At 51.4% G+C, this 17,125-nt stretch overlaps 1 protein-coding gene across 4 annotated transcripts in view; it reads left to right on the top strand.

The window, feature by feature from the left end:
• Nucleotides 1-6: 6 nt before the first annotated feature.
• AXIN1 (axin 1) overlaps nt 7-17,125 on the top strand; it is a 61,888-nt gene continuing 44,769 nt past the window's right edge. For all 4 annotated transcript variants that reach the window (XM_049639073.1, XM_049639072.1, XM_049639071.1 and 1 more), the window contains exons 1-2: nt 7-108; nt 3,950-4,907. In XM_049639073.1, the coding sequence (XP_049495030.1) occupies nt 4,030-4,907 (878 nt within the window). In that variant the 5' untranslated portion in view covers nt 7-108; nt 3,950-4,029. The remainder of the gene's footprint in view (nt 109-3,949; nt 4,908-17,125) is intronic.

The raw sequence follows: 17,125 nt of genomic DNA, 5'->3' as shown, positions 1-17,125 counted from the left end.
GCCCCCGCCCCGTCCCGCCCGCCTCGCCGCCGCTGAGCGCATGGGCCGCGCCGCGCCGCTCCGCGAGCAGGGCCGGGGCCCTGCCGTCGCCGCCGCCGACGCGCGCGGGTGAGTAGTGCGGGCCGGGCGCGCGGTACTGCGGGGCGCGGGCCCGTGCGGCCGCTCATTGTAGGCCGCGTAGGCCGGGCCGGGCGGGCCCGGCGCGGGACCCGGAAGACGGGCTCGGAGGGTGCGGGCTGGGGGCGCGTGCGGGGAGGCTTGCAGCACTGAGCAGGTTGTGCGGGCCGGGTGTACAGACCGTGTGGTGTGCGAGGAAGGTGTGTGGGGTTCCAGGCTGTGAGGGCAGGTGTGTCAGAGGGGATGCTAGCAAGGGCCGTTGATATAGGGCTGTGTGAACCCGGAAAAGTGCGGGGTTCGGTTCTGAAAGGGCAGTCCCTTGCTCTAGGTGAGTGGAAGAGTGTAAGGAAGAACCAGGGTTGTGTGAGAGGGGGTGGGGAACGGTCTTCCTGGAGGAGGCCAGGGCGCGCAGCTGATGTGTTTGGTTGGTTGGTGTCAGTCGCGGGCCTGGAGCCTGCTTCGGTTGTGTGTGGGGTGCAGAGGAGCCGCCGTGTGCAGAGACCCTGGACGGAGGCTGGACAGTAGCACATCCCTTCCCTCTCCCCCGCAGCAGAAAGTAGGAATGAGTGAGTCTGAAACCCAAGGAGGGCACTCCCTCCGAGGCAGAGGTGCCTGAGCTGGTTCCAGGCTGTGGTTTGGCTGCTCTGAGTGGCTGTACTCTTTCAGGTTGATGCCTTGCCCCCAGAACTCTCTTTTGGGTGTGGGTCTTAGCTTCTTTCTCCACCCCACATTTTGGAATTCAGTCCCCCACGAAGCTAGAGCTGCATGGCCAGGGCAGTGAAACTTTTAGCTGGGCACCGAGGACGTTAGAGGAAACACACACACAACCAGTTCTCCGGGGACTTTTCTCGGCTCCTCTCTAAGATAATGTAAGAAGACTCCTTGCCGTGCATCTCAGCCCCTCCCATTTGCTTGCATTTATGCTCTGTGCTTCTAAAAGAAGAATCTCACGCACACTTGGATCTACAGGCCCTGTTTTGAAGAACACACATGGCCCAACCTGACCTTCCAGGATAGCAGTGTTTGGGTTTCAGTTTTAAGAACTTCTCTTGAGGGACAGGGTTGGACAGGCATACAAAATACGATGTTTCTGTTGGATTTCCAGCAGGTGTGGGTGTTTCTTGGGTTTCTAGCCTCAGGAAAGCTAAGTGGACTTTTTTGGGCTACATCAGTCATTGAGAATTTAGGTGGTGGAGGAATGGATTACATCGTAAAACACTGGCCCTAACCCTTTCCGAGTTTAATGATGGGCAGTTAGGAGAATGTCACAGTCACGCTCTGTTATTTTCACACTGCACGTCAATTAAGAGTTAAAAAGCTATATTGGAGTGAAATAAGTAAGCATCTACATCTCTGTAGTATGGAGCTGGCTGCCGTGGAACCCAGGGGTTTGCCTCCGCAGTGACTACGGGAGACTTTAAGTCTGGTATCACAGTTGTAGATTACTTTTATGGAATCCTTTTATTGACGGTGGTTACAGGCTGTTGGCCGTATTCGATGCTTGTGGGCATTTGACTCTGTGAATTGATAGAGCTGCTTTATGTGTGGTATGTACGTGTGTAGACGCTGAACGCCTGGTGTGCTTCTGTGTGGGAACCCAGAGACTGCAGGAATTAGGGGGCGTTTCGATAATGCCAGTGATTCCGAGAGGTGCTCACGTCCTTTCAGGGACACCAGACGTCTTCTGTCAGTTGACAGCCAAAAATAGATGTGAATTATAAGAACTGTTTCTTCAGGACAATGGAAAATAGTTTAGAATGATTAGGGGGACTTGTTCATACATGAATTAAAATGTTAGCTTTTAACGACAACCACAGTTTTGTAATAAAGGGCTAGAATCTTGAGTTTCTTGCTGTTTTTATAGCACAATGGTTCAGCATCTATGAAGGGCTAACGTTTGGCTTTTCTGACAATTGTCGTTTGCCTTCATGTCGATGAATTAAATATTCATTGGTGCCTGTTAGTTGCAAGACCTTGTGTTAGGCGCTGCAGATCTTGTGGAAAATGTTTAATCAGGTTGCTGCTAATAATGTACACAGGAGACATCAGCGTCTTCAGAGCAGGTGACGGCGACATGTAATTAACCTCCCGTTGGAACACAGGGACTCGGATCTTTGTCAAGGCTTGTGAACTAAAGAGTATCTCTCAGGGTAAGGCTCAGGCCAGGCATGGGCCCTCCTTCCTGAGAAGGCATCCTGGACAAGAGGACGTTAGATGTCCATGAGCTGGGCTGGAGCTACGACACCACGGGTGCTCATTCATGTTGAGGGGGCTCAAAGAAGGCGCCTTTGCAGTTGAAGCGGTCCGTGACAGCAGGGTGCCACAGCCCACGGGCCTTGACCTTAAGAAGCAGGCTATTCCTGCTGAGATTACAGCCTCCCTGGTAGTTTTTATAAAAAGTCATTTGCTGCAGAAATGTCATCTGGGGCACGTTATTGTGACCCATGCCCTTCTGCCTTCTAGCCATCAGCAGCCGCGGGCAGGTGCGGTGACAGCCCAGGTGTGGGGGAAGATCCCGTGTCGGCCGTGGCCCAGAGTGTGGGGTGGTGGCCAGGAAGAGCCACCCTTTGTGAGGGACCAGGTTTTAGGAGTTAATTTTTCTCCCTCTGGCTTGTTTGGTGCCCTCGGCATTTGGACTTGACACGCTTCTCCCCAACCCACTTGTAGCCAGACCACTTGGATCCTGGTAGGCCGAGTTGTGGTCACCTGTCCGGCCAGGTCGGGACGTGTAGCTCAGCTCGAGGGCTCTGTGAGCTCCTGTACGGTACGGCAGTGGAGACGGAAGGCCGCGGACGAGTTCTGACCCAGGGTCGCCTCCTTCGCACCTGAGGCAGGCTTGCAGCAGCAGCAGCAGCAACGCCTGCAACACTCTGGTCTCTGAGGGGGTGGGTGGTTTGGTTTTGAGCTCACGGAGTGGAATCGTGAGCTGTGTGCTTCCTTAGCTAAAAGGTCTAACTGTTTGGATTTCATTTTTTTTTTTCCTATGCCTTCTCTTTTCCTCAGAGTACTAAATTGCCACTTGCTATCAGAAGGACGCTTTCCTTAGAAGCAAGGTCAAGTGCAGCTTTCTGGTGGGAGCATTTTAAAGATTGTCCACACTGGTGACATGAGAAGGCCGCCCTGTGAGGGGGAGGGGGTGTCCTTGGATCACTTGGGCGAAGGCACCGAAGGTGACCCATCCTCGTTCGTATAGTTGTGTGTTGGGAATTAAGGGAACACCTGTGCGTTTGCACATGTTAGGAGGCACACGACGCGTGAAGTGATGGGGTGGGCAGAAGGCATCGTGGCTGTGGGCCTAGGGAATGTGGGGAGCAGATGTGACACCCCGCTTCTGGTGTGTGACGTGTCTACCTTTTGGTATCTGAGTGTGGCAGCAACCTGCAGTGCTGGTGGGGCCGCCCCGTCTTAACACGTGAGGAGCCAGCCCTCACCCGAGTTTACACGGCCACGAGGATTACAGGGCACGTTTCCTTCCTCCAGTCCTGTCTCCCTGGAGCTTGCAGAGCAGGACTGGTTGTGGCTGAGACGGGAGGTCCCCGGGCTGCCGGTCTCCATAACGTTCTCGGAGAACGACCCTTGACGGGAGAGGCGCTCTCCCTGTCCTGGGCATTCGTTTTTTAGATCCAGAGGCATTCCTGTAGTTGTAAGAGTTCCCAGAAATGGTTTTAACGTAGCACAAACCTTGTGACGATGATTGAAACATAAACTGAATGTCTGGCTTTGAGTTCGAGCGGGAGGGCATCATGGCGAGTCTTGTCTTGAGAAAACCTCTGTGGTCACGTTTCCGTGGACCCACCTTTCCTAATCCTTGTCCTCTTAATGGTTTCAACAGGACAGATTGATTCACTTTGGAGCTGTAAGTACTGATTATTAGGGTGCAGCGCTCATTGTACAGTGACGCAGGATCCCACAATGAGTATCCAAGAGCAGGGTTTCCCTTTGGACCTTGGAGCGAGTTTCACCGAAGATGCCCCCCGACCCCCAGTGCCTGGTGAGGAGGGTGAACTGGTGTCCACAGACCCCAGGCCCGTCAGCCACAGCTTCTGCTCCGGGAAGGGTGCCGGGGTTAAAGGTGAGACTTCAGCAGCCACCCCGAGGCGCTCGGATCTGGACCTGGGGTATGAGCCTGAGGGCAGCGCCTCCCCCACCCCGCCATACTTGAAGTGGGCTGAGTCGTTGCACTCGTTACTGGACGATCAAGATGGGATAAACCTGTTTAGGACTTTCCTGAAGCAGGAGGACTGTGCTGACCTGCTGGACTTCTGGTTCGCCTGCAGCGGCTTCAGGAAACTGGAGCCCTGTGACTCGAATGAGGAGAAGAGGCTGAAGTTGGCCAAAGCCATTTACCGCAAATACATCCTCGATAACAACGGCATCGTATCCAGGCAAACTAAGCCAGCTACCAAGAGCTTCATAAAGGACTGCATCATGAAGCAGCTGATAGATCCTGCCATGTTTGACCAGGCCCAGACGGAGATCCAGTCCACCATGGAAGAAAACACCTACCCCTCCTTCCTCAAGTCTGATATTTATTTGGAATATACGAGGACAGGCTCGGAGAGCCCAAAGCTCTGTAGCGACCAGAGCTCTGGGTCGGGGACAGGGAAGGGCATACCTGGATACCTGCCCACTTTGAATGAAGATGAGGAATGGAAGTGTGACCAGGACCTGCACGAAGACAGCGGCAGAGACCCTGCTCCCCCCGGCAGGCTCACGCAGAAGCTGCTTCTGGAGACGGCTGCCCCGCGGGCCTCCTCAAGTAGACGGTCCAGCGAAGGCAGAGAATTCAGGTGAGTCAGGTACCAGGCGTCCGTGTCTGTGCGCACGTCCGAGACCCACCCAGAGTACCCGCAGGGGAGAGGTGTGGGTAAGGAGTGGTCTTGTCTTCCAGCCCCTAGTCGGATATGCCCCTGCTGCTGTGGGTGACTTGTGGTTTGAGTCCTTACTCGTGACACCTGCACATTTGTCCTTAAATGTGTTTGACGTTTGTCAGTTGAGACTTTTATCAAGAACAGTCTAAAATATGTGGCCTTGTAAGTCATTGAGAACATGGGAAGTCTTAGAAATCGTTGAAACTCAGAAAGACGCTGAAACTTACCCTTTAGCAGTGAAATTTGTATCGTCTTGCATAGAAGTTGGATTTACGCGATAGACATAATCCTTTTGGCTTCATGGAGAGGAGTGAACATCTGAAAGCATCAATCCTTAGAGAATTCTGGATTGTTGCATTTTGTACGGGTTTTCTGGGATTCTTCCTGGAGGTTGGGGAGGGGTGGGGGAGGACACTACCATGCAGCAGAGTATCGGAGCACTTGGGGAACGTCCCCTGGATGGAATTCTAGGGGCGGCCTTTTCCTCCTGCTGCTGTGTGGTCCGTTCCCAGCATCGTGTGAAGTGTGAAGTCGTGGGGGGAGCCTTTGCCTACAGGCTCCTCGCAACTTTGGAAGCACCAGTGGTGTTAATCGAGAAGTTGTTACAGCTTGGGAAACCTGTGTCTTCATCCTCTTTTCTTGGTGGTTCCCCCTGCGGTTACTGGAGGTTTTGGCCGTGGGTTGGAGCCTCTGGCCGATGTGAGCACATGTTGGTAGGCCACTCCTGTGTCCCGTCTTTCCCTGTAGCTCGTCCTGGGGACTTCTGCCCCTGAAACCTTCAAAGCGTGGCATCTGTGTGACCCTGTTGACCACACTGACTTAATCAGGAGTCAGAAACTTCGTGCTGTGGCTCTCCCGTGGAGTTATTCAAAACCTGGATCATTTCTTCAAGCTCACTGTGGCAGAGAAACTGGCTACTTGCTTAATAAGCACAGGATTAAACGTTTCTAAGTTTTAAATATCATTTAAGTGATGGGATTCAAGATACCCCATTTGAACTAATTTTTGTGTGACTTTTGCTCATTGTCTTTAGCTGAATGCTGTCGATATAGCAAGCTTTTTAGGACAGAACTTAACCATGAAGTTTTTCTGAGTAAGGCTAGCAACTGACACAGTTTTTATTTTTTTTAAGTTTTTAAAAAATGTTTATTTTTGAGAGAGAGAGACAGAGCATGAGCGGGGGAGGGGCAGAGAGAGAGGGAGACACAGAATCTGAAGCAGGCTCCAGGCTCTGAGCTGTCAGCACAGAGCCCAACGTGGGGCTCGAACTCACGAACTGTGAGGTCCTGACCTGAGCTGAAGTCGGACGCTTAACCAACTGAGCCACCCAGGTGCCCCAAAGACTTTATTATTTTAGAGCAGTTTTAGGTTATCAGCAAAAATGAGAGGAAGGTCCAGAGGTTTCCCATTACCCCCCCCCTCCCCCCACCAACACACAGCCTCCTCCGTTGTCAGCAGAGCACTACCTTTGTTACAGCTGCTGAACCTGCATCAACACGGCATCACCACCCAAAGTCTACATTAGGGTCCATTTTTGGTGTTGGACACTGTCGGTTTGGATGAATGGACGATGACCGGTTTCCACCATCGCAGCATCACACAGAGTAGTGTCACTGTCCTGCCTATTCAGCCTCTCCTCTCCCCCAGCCCCAGATAACTGCGTTTTGTTTTTTTGTAACACGGTTCTGCCTTTTCCAGAATGTCATGTAGTTGGACCCCTACAGTGTAGGCTTTTCTCGCCGGCGTCTTTCACTTGGTAATACGCATTTGAGCTTCCGGCGTGGCTTCCCGTGACTTGATGGAGCATTTCTTTTTCTTTTATCTACATTTATTTATTTATTTATTTATTAATGTTTATTTTGAGAGAGAGAGCACGAGTGGGGGCGGGACAGAGAGAGAGAATCCCAAGCAAGCTCCACGCTGTCAGCAAAGAGGGCATCGTGGGGTTCGAACTCACAAACTACAAGATCATGACCTGAGCCAAAGGCAGACATGTAACTGAGCCACCGAGGCACCCCAGTGCTGAATACTAGTTCATCGTGGCGATCGACCACAGTTAATTTATCTGTCACCTGCTGAAGGACGTCGTGGCTGTCCCCACGCTTTGGCGATCGTGAGTAAAGCTGCAGTACATACATACCTGTGTGCAGGTTTTTGTGCGGATGGGAGTTTTCACCTCCTCTGGGTGAGCGCCATGCCAATCAGGCTCCGTGCGGTCAGTGTGGAGCCTGACATTGGGCTCGATCTCATGAGCTGTGAGGTTATGACCTGAGCCTAAATCAAGAGTGGCACGCCTCACCGTCTGAGCCACCCAGGTGCCCTACAGGTGCCTCTCCTAAGCACTGATTGTGCCTGGACACGTGTGTCAGCAGGGCCGCCATCTAGGACAGGATGCCTCGGGGGTTCTCCCGAACCGAGAGCTTCACGGTTCCTTGAGTTCACCATCCTGGGGCTGCTCCACGCGTGCCCTCTGGTGTTCAGCCTCCCTGACCAGGTAAGCATTTTCCCTGTTTCCCGATAGGAGGCCTGAGCGTCTGTCCTCCCTTGGCCTTACGTGTGGGCACGTGGCTGTTTCTCATGGAGGCAACTTGAGGAAGGTTAGATGAGCGTTACCCAGGTCTCTGTCACACCTGGGAAAGCAGCGGTGCTCCCTGGCCTTCTGCTTTTATCCTGCTTGCCCGGGGCCATTTCGAGCCCCTGGGCCACGGGATCCCAGAATCCCTTGCTGTTCTCTGTGTCTCTGCGCAGACTTTCCCAGTCTTTATTGCCCACAGTTGGTGGAACTCTGAATAGGACTTTGGTTGGCTCCCACCCATCGTGTTCACTGGTGTAGAAGTGGCAGCGGGTGTGTGAATGATTTGGCATCAGGTGTAGGGCCCAGGGGCTGTGGGACAGTAGCTGGCAGGCTCAAGGTTTACTCCCCCATGAAAAGCATGCGCTGGCCCCCCAGATGCGTTGAGGGACTGTGTGGGAGGGCCTGGTTGGTCACCTGCCTCAGCCATTCAACCACCCACACTTCGCAGTCACTGCTGTTTTTTTTTTTTTTCCTAATTTTTTTTTTTAACGTTTATTTATTTTTGAGACAGAGAGAGACAGAGCATGAACGGGGGGGGGGGCAGAGAGAGAGGGAGACACAGAATCTGAAACAGTCTCCAGGCTCTGAGCTGTCAGCACAGAGCCGGACGCGGGGCTCGAACTCACGGACCGCGATATCGTGACCTGAGCCGAAGTCGGACGCCCAACCGACTGAGCCATCCAGGCGCCCCCGCAGTCACTGCTGGTTTTAATGACTGACGTTGGCAAGCGCTTTCTGTTTCTGTCTGCTACCCTTACCTTCTTCATCCGGTGGGAAGTTCCCCAAGGACAGGGTCCCACAAATTTTTTTGTGTCTTCCTGGTGGGCCAGCCCAGTAGGGTGCTTCTGGTCAGGGCTGGTCATCATGGTCATGGCCAGAGAGTGGACCGTGGATGCCGTTTATAGCAGGAGCGGCTCCACATTTAAAGGGCAGACAGCTGGTCCTTTCTAGGGCCCCTTCATATTTTGACTAAGGAACTGTCTGTCCTGATGGTTGGCTCATTGACTGTATTTAAAAGGTCAAGAGAAAAATGTAAAAAGAGGAAATGCCCCAAATGTATATAATTTCCACGGAATGCAGAAAAGCAAGATTGGTTTTGGATTTCTGATTGGAGTTCAAGTAGAGCGGGTGTGGTTCAGGCTGTGGCTCTGGGGACGGCGGCCTGGCTGCGGAGGGTACAGTGTGTGCATTTGTCTGGTTAATAGTGAGCCTGTTCGGTTTGACCACCAGCAAATTCTCTTCGCCATTGAATTTTTAGACCATCTCTTATGGAGTGTAGCGAGCATCGGCTCTCCCTAAAGCCCTCCCCCTGCTGCTTCTTCTGCAGTGCTGGTAGTTCCTTTCAGCAGGGGCATGAAGCTTAGGGAGAGACCGGGGCCCGTTGGCATTCCCTTGTCATCTTCTAGATGTGTGACCCGTTTAACTAGATGAATTCTTCTAACTGAACAGATGATCCCAGAGGAGGTGACTGGAGACGTTTTCGGACAGCCCTTGGTGTGCGGCTGTGGGTTCCTGGGTCGGGAGTTTGCACGTCGTCTCACTCACCTTGCCAGCTGGACGGGGAGAACGTGAAGCTTGGCGGTTTAGCTCAATGACTCCTCGCTTGGTGACTTCTCCACTAGACAGTGTCTTGTGAGGTCAGTCTCCTGCTTTGTGACGGAGGGAAAGTTGCTGTACCTCTCTGTGCTCATGTGTGAGATGGGGAGGGTGAGGTGATACCTGCCGAATGAGGTTGTCACGGGGTCCCGTGCGATCGCGCCTGGGGGTGCGGCCTATGCCTGCCCCATTCCCCTCCGTCATCTGAATTTCACCAACAGTGCTAGATGTTGGTGGGATTCGTATCTGGATTACAGTGGTTTCAAGGATAGGAATGCCATGTCCAGATTTTAATAATATATTCCCTTCATGGGGCGCCTGGGTGGCTCAGTTGGTTGAGTATCCGACTTCGGCTCAGGTCATGATCTCACGGTTCGTGGGTTCGAGCCCTGCTTCGGGCTGTGTGCTGACAGCTCGGAGCCTGGAGCCTGCTTCATATTCTGTGTCTCCTTCTCTCTCTGCCCCCTCCCCTGCTAGTGCTCTGCCTCTCTCTCTCAAAAATAAAATAAACATTGAAAAAAAATTAAAGAAAAAATTCCCTTCAGGGGAGGCATAGTACCTCCCCGCCCCAAACCTGTCCCTCTCGTAACCATTCCAACCTGCAGAAGTGGTACCGGCATCTACCAGGCCAACCAAGCACTCTGATCCCTGCTTTGTTCACCTGTGTATCCAGTACAGCGTCCAGTCCTGGTTCCCCACCAAGTGTGTGTTGAATCCCTCTGCTTCCTGCTTGCTGCGTGCTGGCTCCCACCACCTCTTCCTGGGCCACCACAGAACCTTCTGTCTGGGCCTCTGTCTCTTCTCCCCACAGCACCAAAGCAGTCCCTCCTAAGTGCCAGTGTGACCGCGTCTTCCCTTTCTCCAGCGCCGTCGGGACTTCCCACGGCACCTGACCTGACCCCAAGCTCCTGTGATACGCGTGTGCCCGTGCTGGACCCCGTCACAGAGGCACGATCATGTCAATGCTGTATGCATTTCCTCTACCTGTCAGTGGTGTACATGGCCATTAAAATTTCTAAGCGAGTTAAGGAGAGTCAAAGTGTTTTTCGGTCCGCTAAAGTCATGTAAAACTCCATGGTCTTTGACAGGTTTCAACAGAGTCTGGGAAAGTATCTGCAGATAGCCATCAGACTGGAGAATTCTGGAATAGAGAGGCCCCTTTGCTTGGGCCTTTGCGTCAGTGGGCTTATGACAAGGGAAGTGCTTGCAGAGAGCCCATGAGCAATGTTGTTGGCCAGACCCTTTGCGCGGACGGCGCTGCCCGTGGCTCCGACGTGCCGCTGTTTCAGGACGATTTCAGGAGAGCGTGGGGCTGGTGTGCTTGGCTTGGGTGCACTTCTTGGAACTGAGCCATACGTATAGGTCAGCCGCCTGCTGTGACCAGCGCATTCCCGTGTTTGTGCCCTGGTGTCACAGAGATTTGAATTTGACCGTAGTCACCAGCCCTCTTAATCTGTTCTAGAGTCCCGGCTGCATTACGTCAGTTTGCCCCGCAGCTACTGGAAGGAGACTTGGGTGAGTAGTGGTAGGTAGCTCAGTAGGAAAGAAGGGCAGTCGAAGTCTGCGGCCTGCTTGAGGCCGCATACCTGTGTGTGGGGAAGGAAGTCGGTGTTGCTGTGTTTTCCCTCTGTGTCACATCGGTACAGATGGTCGGTTCTGTGAGCCACTCAGGGCCCTCTTAGAGCCCGTTAATTCCAAAATTCCAAGAAGCGTTGATCTGAAGAAACGACTCAGTGTATCTCTTCAGTCCCTTCCCGGGACCCGGGCTGGTTGCCTGACTTTGTTAAAATGAACCACTTCGGCATCTTCGGAGAGCTCACGGGAGAGGCCGTGCACAGGGCCTGCTGCACCCCTGTGGGCAGCCCCCCATCGCTGGGTGTGTTCCAGTGCTGGCCCTCGAGCCTTCTCTGTGAGCCAGGGAAATTTCTGGCAGCAGCTGGGGTTGGCTCTTCCAGTTCCAGGGGACAGAGGCGGTTAGGTGGTCTGGTGGGCGCCATCGGTCCATTCCCGAGCCCTCAGCTCCTCCAGCTTTGTGCACTTTGAGTTATTTAAATGCTTTTTGGTTTCGTTTGTTTGTTTGTTTTTGGCATTGACCCTCTCTGGATCTTAACTAACGCATCTTCGGTGTAGGGCCAGTGCCTTCTCTTGAACCAACATTTTAAAGTAACCGTAACGGGTGCCCTGCTGGCTCGGTCGGAGCGTGTGACTCTTGATCTCAGGGTCGTGAATTCAAGCCCCACGCTGAGTGTAGAGCCTACTTAAAAAAAAAAAAAAAAAGCCATAAAGAATGTTGCTGGCAGCATTGCTCGTGACGGCTAACAGAGTAACTTGAATGTCCAGTAGCCCGGGTGGTCGCACAGGGATTGTGTCTGTACAGCTGGAGAACGTAGGCTTTTGGCTTCACTGCATTTTCCAAGTTTCTTCAAAACATATTTATAGAAATCAGGTGTATAGAAACAGGTTGCATGGAGGCCTGAATTCTCTGCTTTCAAAAGTCTATATTTTCTTTAAGAAGGATGCATGAAATGTTTCCTTTTAATATGATCTTAGATTTATTTATTTATTTATTTATATTATTTTTTTAACGTCATTAAAATTTTTTTTTAACGTTTATTTATTTTTGAGAACGAGAGAGAGCGAGCGAGCGAGTGAACATGCGCGAGGGGGAGAGAGGCAGAGAGAGAGGCAGACGCGGAGTCCGATGCAGGGCTTGAACTCATGAACCGTGAAATCGTGACCTGAACTGAAGTCGGACACTCAACCGACTGAGCCACCCAGGCGCCCCCTTAAGAAAACCTTCAAAAAGACCCCCCAAAACCCTTAGCAGTCCCATGTCCTTCCTCCCCTCCTCTCCAGGACGGCCACTTCCGTCTGTGTCTGAGCCTCCTGTGTGTCCGCTCTGCCGCCACAACAAAACTCCGTGCACTTGGGGCTTAGATGGCAGACATTTATTTCTCAGTGTGGGGGGCTGGAGGTGCCACATCAAGGCCCCAGCAGGGCCGCTGTCTCACCATTTCACCCTGCGGGTGGTGAGGGAGCAGGCCCCCTCCCCCCCCCCGCTGTGTCCGAGTAAGGGGTGCTAAGTCCTGTCATCAGGGCTCTTACGACCTTGTGTAGCCTTCACCACTTCCGTAGAGGCACCCCCTCTAAATTCAGAAATGCCGGGGGCCGGGACCCCAACATAGGGTTTGGGGTGATGTAGGCTTTCAGGCCCTCACAGCCGCCTTGAGTCTTGTGTCCCTACTGCTGTCTGTAGGCCACCTGCTATTAGACCATCTCTGTTGGAGTTCTGGCTCCCTGCCACCCACCCTATTTGTTGGTACACCCTAGGTTTGGCTTCCATCCATATTTGGTGTATTCATTGCTGAGCTGGGCCAAGCTTTTTCTTTCTTTCTTTAAAAAAAAAAATCTTTAATTTTTAAAATGTTTATTTCTTAGGGAGAGAGAGAGAGCGGGCGAGCGCATGCACGCGGGGGAGGGGCAGAGAGAGAGGGAGACACAGAATCCGAAGCAGGCTCCAGGCACTGAGCCATTAGCACAATGCCCGATGTGGGGCTCGAACCCACGAATCGTGAGATCATCACGAAGTGATCCCACTGAAGTGAAGTGAAGCCACTGAAGTCAGAGGCTTAACTGACTGAGCCACCCAGGTGCCCCTAAATGTTTTTTTTTTGTTAAGAAGTATCACTTTTTTGTGTTTTTTGAATTATAAGAGCTGTGTTTTTCCCTTCGATTAGTTATTTGACTTTGTGATGTACATTTTCCCTTACTCTGTATCAGCTTAAGAAATGCCTTGCGTATATATGTTGCTGCATTATAAAACCTGTCAGACAAACTGTTTTTCTCCAAGAGACATGTCTCCTAAAACCCTCCCTCTTCCCACTTCCCTTCAGGTGGTTCTTCATTCACTGCTGTGTAGACTGCTGTGACTGCTGTGTGACTGCCATGTGGTGCCGTGTGACTGGGGCGTGGTACCCTGTGACTGCTGTGAGTGGGGGAGAGGTCGAATGGGCTTAGAATTCCAGTTGGGGCGGTGGTGTCTCCTTCAGAAATTAAAGGGTTTGCGCCTCGTCTTCTTTCTTAGGGCCTTGTGCTGGGGAAGCCTGAGTCCATTCTATTCATAACCCTTGGTCGTGGGTCCCCTCTCTGTGAGCATTTCTGGGTGCCCTGTCAGCAGCGCTGTCTCATCGCACTGTGCCTGCTCTGTGGTTTTTGTTTCATTGTGCTGAACAAACTAGTCCTTCAATTCTGGGAATTTGTTAAATGTTACTTTTTTGATAATTTCCTATTTTCCATGTTCACGGTTTCTTCGTTTCAGGGTTCCTATTATTTAGATGTTGGACCATCTGGAACGAGCCTTTAAATTCTAAATCTTTCTCCTATTTTCCATTTCTTTTTGTTGTGTTTTCTGATCTATTAAATTTTTCTGCCCTTGTTTTTTGAATGCACACTCTGAAAAAAACAAAAACAAAAAATTTGTCTTTGTTGTTGTTGTGTTCATGGGTCAACATTTGTTAAAAATCTTTCTGGAGATGTCAGTTATAACTTCTTAATTATTGTTTTGCCCAGCTTTCTGGGTAAGGTAGTCTCTGTGTCCTCTGAGTTCCTTTCTTATGGGTTTGCTGTGGTTCCTGTCTTCCTTGCTGGAAGTTCTACCCAAGTGGTGATCCTTGGCTGTTCCTTCGTGTTTCACAGTGAGGCACTACAGATGCTGGTTGAAAGCTGTGTGCAAGGCGGCCTTTTGGAGCAGTGTGCTCAGAGTGTTCACGCCACCTGTGGACTTTGTTTGTTGTGGTCTTTTCTCTGGGTGATTTGCTTCTCCTTGACAGGGATGCTTCATGTCTCCTTTTTGTGGGGGCTGTCTGTTGGATTCTGGCGCTAAGTAGGTACAGGAGTTTGGGGTTTCCCAGGTGAGAATACAGACTTTCGCCTAGTCTCTCAGTTTTCGGTCCTGAGCCCCCTAATGTCTTCCCTGTACCCGATTTCCCCTTTTGCCTTTTGCAAAGGCCTTTTGCCTTCATTTTTTTTTAACATTTATTTATTTATTTATTTATTTATTAAAAAAAAATTTTTTTTTTTAACGTCTATTCATTTTTGAGACAGAGAGAGACAGAGCATGAACAGGGGAGGGGCAGAGAGAGAGGGAGACACAGAATCTGAAGCAGGCTCCAGGCTCTGAGCTGTCAGCACAGAGCCTGACGCGGGGCTCGAACCCACGGACCACGAGATTGTGACCCGAGCCGAAGTCTGCCGCCCAACCGACTGAGCCACCCAGGCGCCCCACATTTATTTATTTTTGAGACAGAGACAGAGCCTGAACAGGGGAGGGTCAGAGAAAGGGAGACACAGAATCTGAAACAGGCTCCAGGCTCTGAGCTGTCAGCACAGAGCCCGACGCGGGGCTCGAACTCACAGACCGCGAGATCGTGACCCGAGCCGAAGTCGGCCGCTCAACCGACTGAGCCACCCAGGCGCCCCTCGTCTTCATTTTTACAGACACTGTTTGTCCAGCGTCCTCCAGGAGTGTGTGACGGAGGGCTGTGTCTTCATGCTGGAGGGGTGCGAGGACCGAACCCTGCAGGTCTAACTAGCCCTTCACTGGTGCTCAACAACCTGTATTTAGCGTCATGCCCTCCACCCAGCCCTCGGTAGGGAGGTGCGGTTGGTTATTGCCGAGAAGTCCTGCACGTGTGTGGGGGAAGCCTGCTCCTTGTTTCTGTAGAGCTGGGCCTTATTTGCACAGGTAAGAGAACTCTGAGAAGAAATCCGTGAAGGATATGTGAACCTGCTGTTTGGGGGAGGTCTGATGTAATTACCTTGAAATATGTAATTTGGAGGCGGCAGCATCGTGAAAGGATTCTTTCTTTTTTAATACAAATTCATTCAGGACACCTTTAATAATCTGAGATCACTCAGTGGGTAAAAGTTGTATGCGGACGTGGTACTTCTCGGGGGAACGCTTATCCCGGGTGTGAGGCTTGTCTGTACTGGATGTAGCTGGAGGGGTTGGTGTCTGGGGGGGGATGTGGGTACTGTTTCTCCCTCTGGTGTGACTGGGTTTCTTACCGCACCTTCTTGAGGACCCTTGGTTCATCTCAGCACAATTGATCCCTGTTCTGGTGGTGGACTATGATACGATCGTGGTGTTTGGAGAACAGGAGGAGAGTGTAAACACCGTGGGGCACGCATGTCCGAGAAAAGCTGCGTGTGAGCAGATGGGAACAGATGTCTCTACTGTGTGGCCTGATGCGCTGCCCCTCTAAAAGGAGAGTTGACAGAAATACAGACGCGTTCATTCGTTGAGTGCCCTCTGTGTCAGATAGTCTTCTAGAAGCCAGAGATTCACCAGTGAAGAGAGCAGACAAAAATCCCTCCGCCCGCGGAGCTTACAGTTTCTTTTAACAGGGAGCAGTAAAAGATGAATAAAACATAGAATGTTCCAGATGGTGACAAGTACTGTGGTGAAGTATAAGAGGGGAAAGGGCAGTAAGGGGCAGAGGAAGGGTTGTGATTTTAACAAAGTGTTGCCAGAGAGGGTCCCATTTGAGAGGATGACTTTCGAGCAAGACCTCAAGAAAGTGAGAGCACAAACCATGTACCTGGAGGAGGAAGAAGAGGAAAAGCAAGCGGGGCGGCATGGCTGGAGCAGAGCACTCAAAGGGAGAGCCATGGGGAGGTGAGCCCAGAGAGGTGATGGGACATTGTGATGGGGTTAGAAAAGCCACTGCAGCTTCCGCTTTGGCCTCTCTCTCGGGTCGTCAGCGTATTGATGGTATCTAGAGCTGTGAGCGTTGTTGACATCCCCAGGAGTCAAGTGACCCTCCACGGCTGAGGCTTTGGGGATGGATAGGAAGCAAGAAGGAGATGAGGTAGGAAGAAACCAGTCGAGTGTGGTGCCTTGGAAGCCAGATGGAAGGATGGAACGATTAGCTATCAAATGCTGCCGGTAGGTGAAGTGAGATGGGGACTGATAGTCATGAGGTTTAACAATGTGGAGATTATTGGGTGATCCTGGGTGATTCTGGCTGGTGGGGGTGGGCTTGGGGGTGATGGTGAGAGTGGTGGTGGGGGTGGGAGATGGGGGGGTGGGGGTGATGGTGATGGTGAGAGTGGGAGTGGGGTGGCAGCGGTGGTGGTGGTGGGGCGTGGGTGTGGGGGTGATGGTGGGTGTGGAGGGGGGGGGGGTGGGGGGGGGGGGGGGGGGTGGGAGTGGGGGGGGGGGTGGGGGTGACGGTGGTGGGAAATGGTAAAGGTATATTGAAACAACTTTCAAGTTTAGCTTTCAACAACTCAAAGCCCTTTGAGAAGGGACTGTACCTTTGCCTTATTTCTGTCTCTTGGCTTAAAATAGTGGTTTGCAGGTCTGCTGTTGAGAAATATGTGTTGAGTTGAAATGGTTCTAGCCATTAGAAACCATTTGTGGGACTTGCAGCATTTGATAGCTTTATGCACTTGAGCCATTGCTGTCACATTGTCTTTTGGGATCCTATCTTTTATTAAGGAAGCTGCTATCCGAATTGTGGTTTGTAGTCACGGCCAGCCACAACCTCTGCATTGGTTTTACCTTTTGGACCTTTCACTTTTGATAAAGAAGTCAATATGTTTTTAAAAAATAGGTAAACTAAGAAATTCTGTCTGATTTACTAAGTGTACAGAAACAAGCCGTGGCTTGTATGTACCGCTGCTAGTGAGTGTTGAGGCCGAATTGATTGGCTAAGATCTCCCATCATGAATGTGAATATCTGTTTCTGATTTTGTTAGTTTTTTGTTTTTTTTTTTTAAGTATAATTAACACACAGTGTTTTATTAGTTTCGGGTGTACTGTTGCTGTTAGGTTTTGGTTTATGTGTTTTGAACCCGTAGTTTGCATGCATACAAATTTAGAGTCATTATATTTTCCTTGTGGACTGGTGTTTTTATTGTTATGAAATTTCTCTCTTTATATCTGACAAAGCTTCTTCTTTTA

This window comes from Panthera uncia, chromosome E3 (assembly GCF_023721935.1).
Source record: "Panthera uncia isolate 11264 chromosome E3, Puncia_PCG_1.0, whole genome shotgun sequence".
NCBI lineage: Eukaryota > Metazoa > Chordata > Mammalia > Carnivora > Felidae > Panthera > Panthera uncia.
This window is presented reverse-complemented; position numbering and strand designations above follow the sequence as displayed.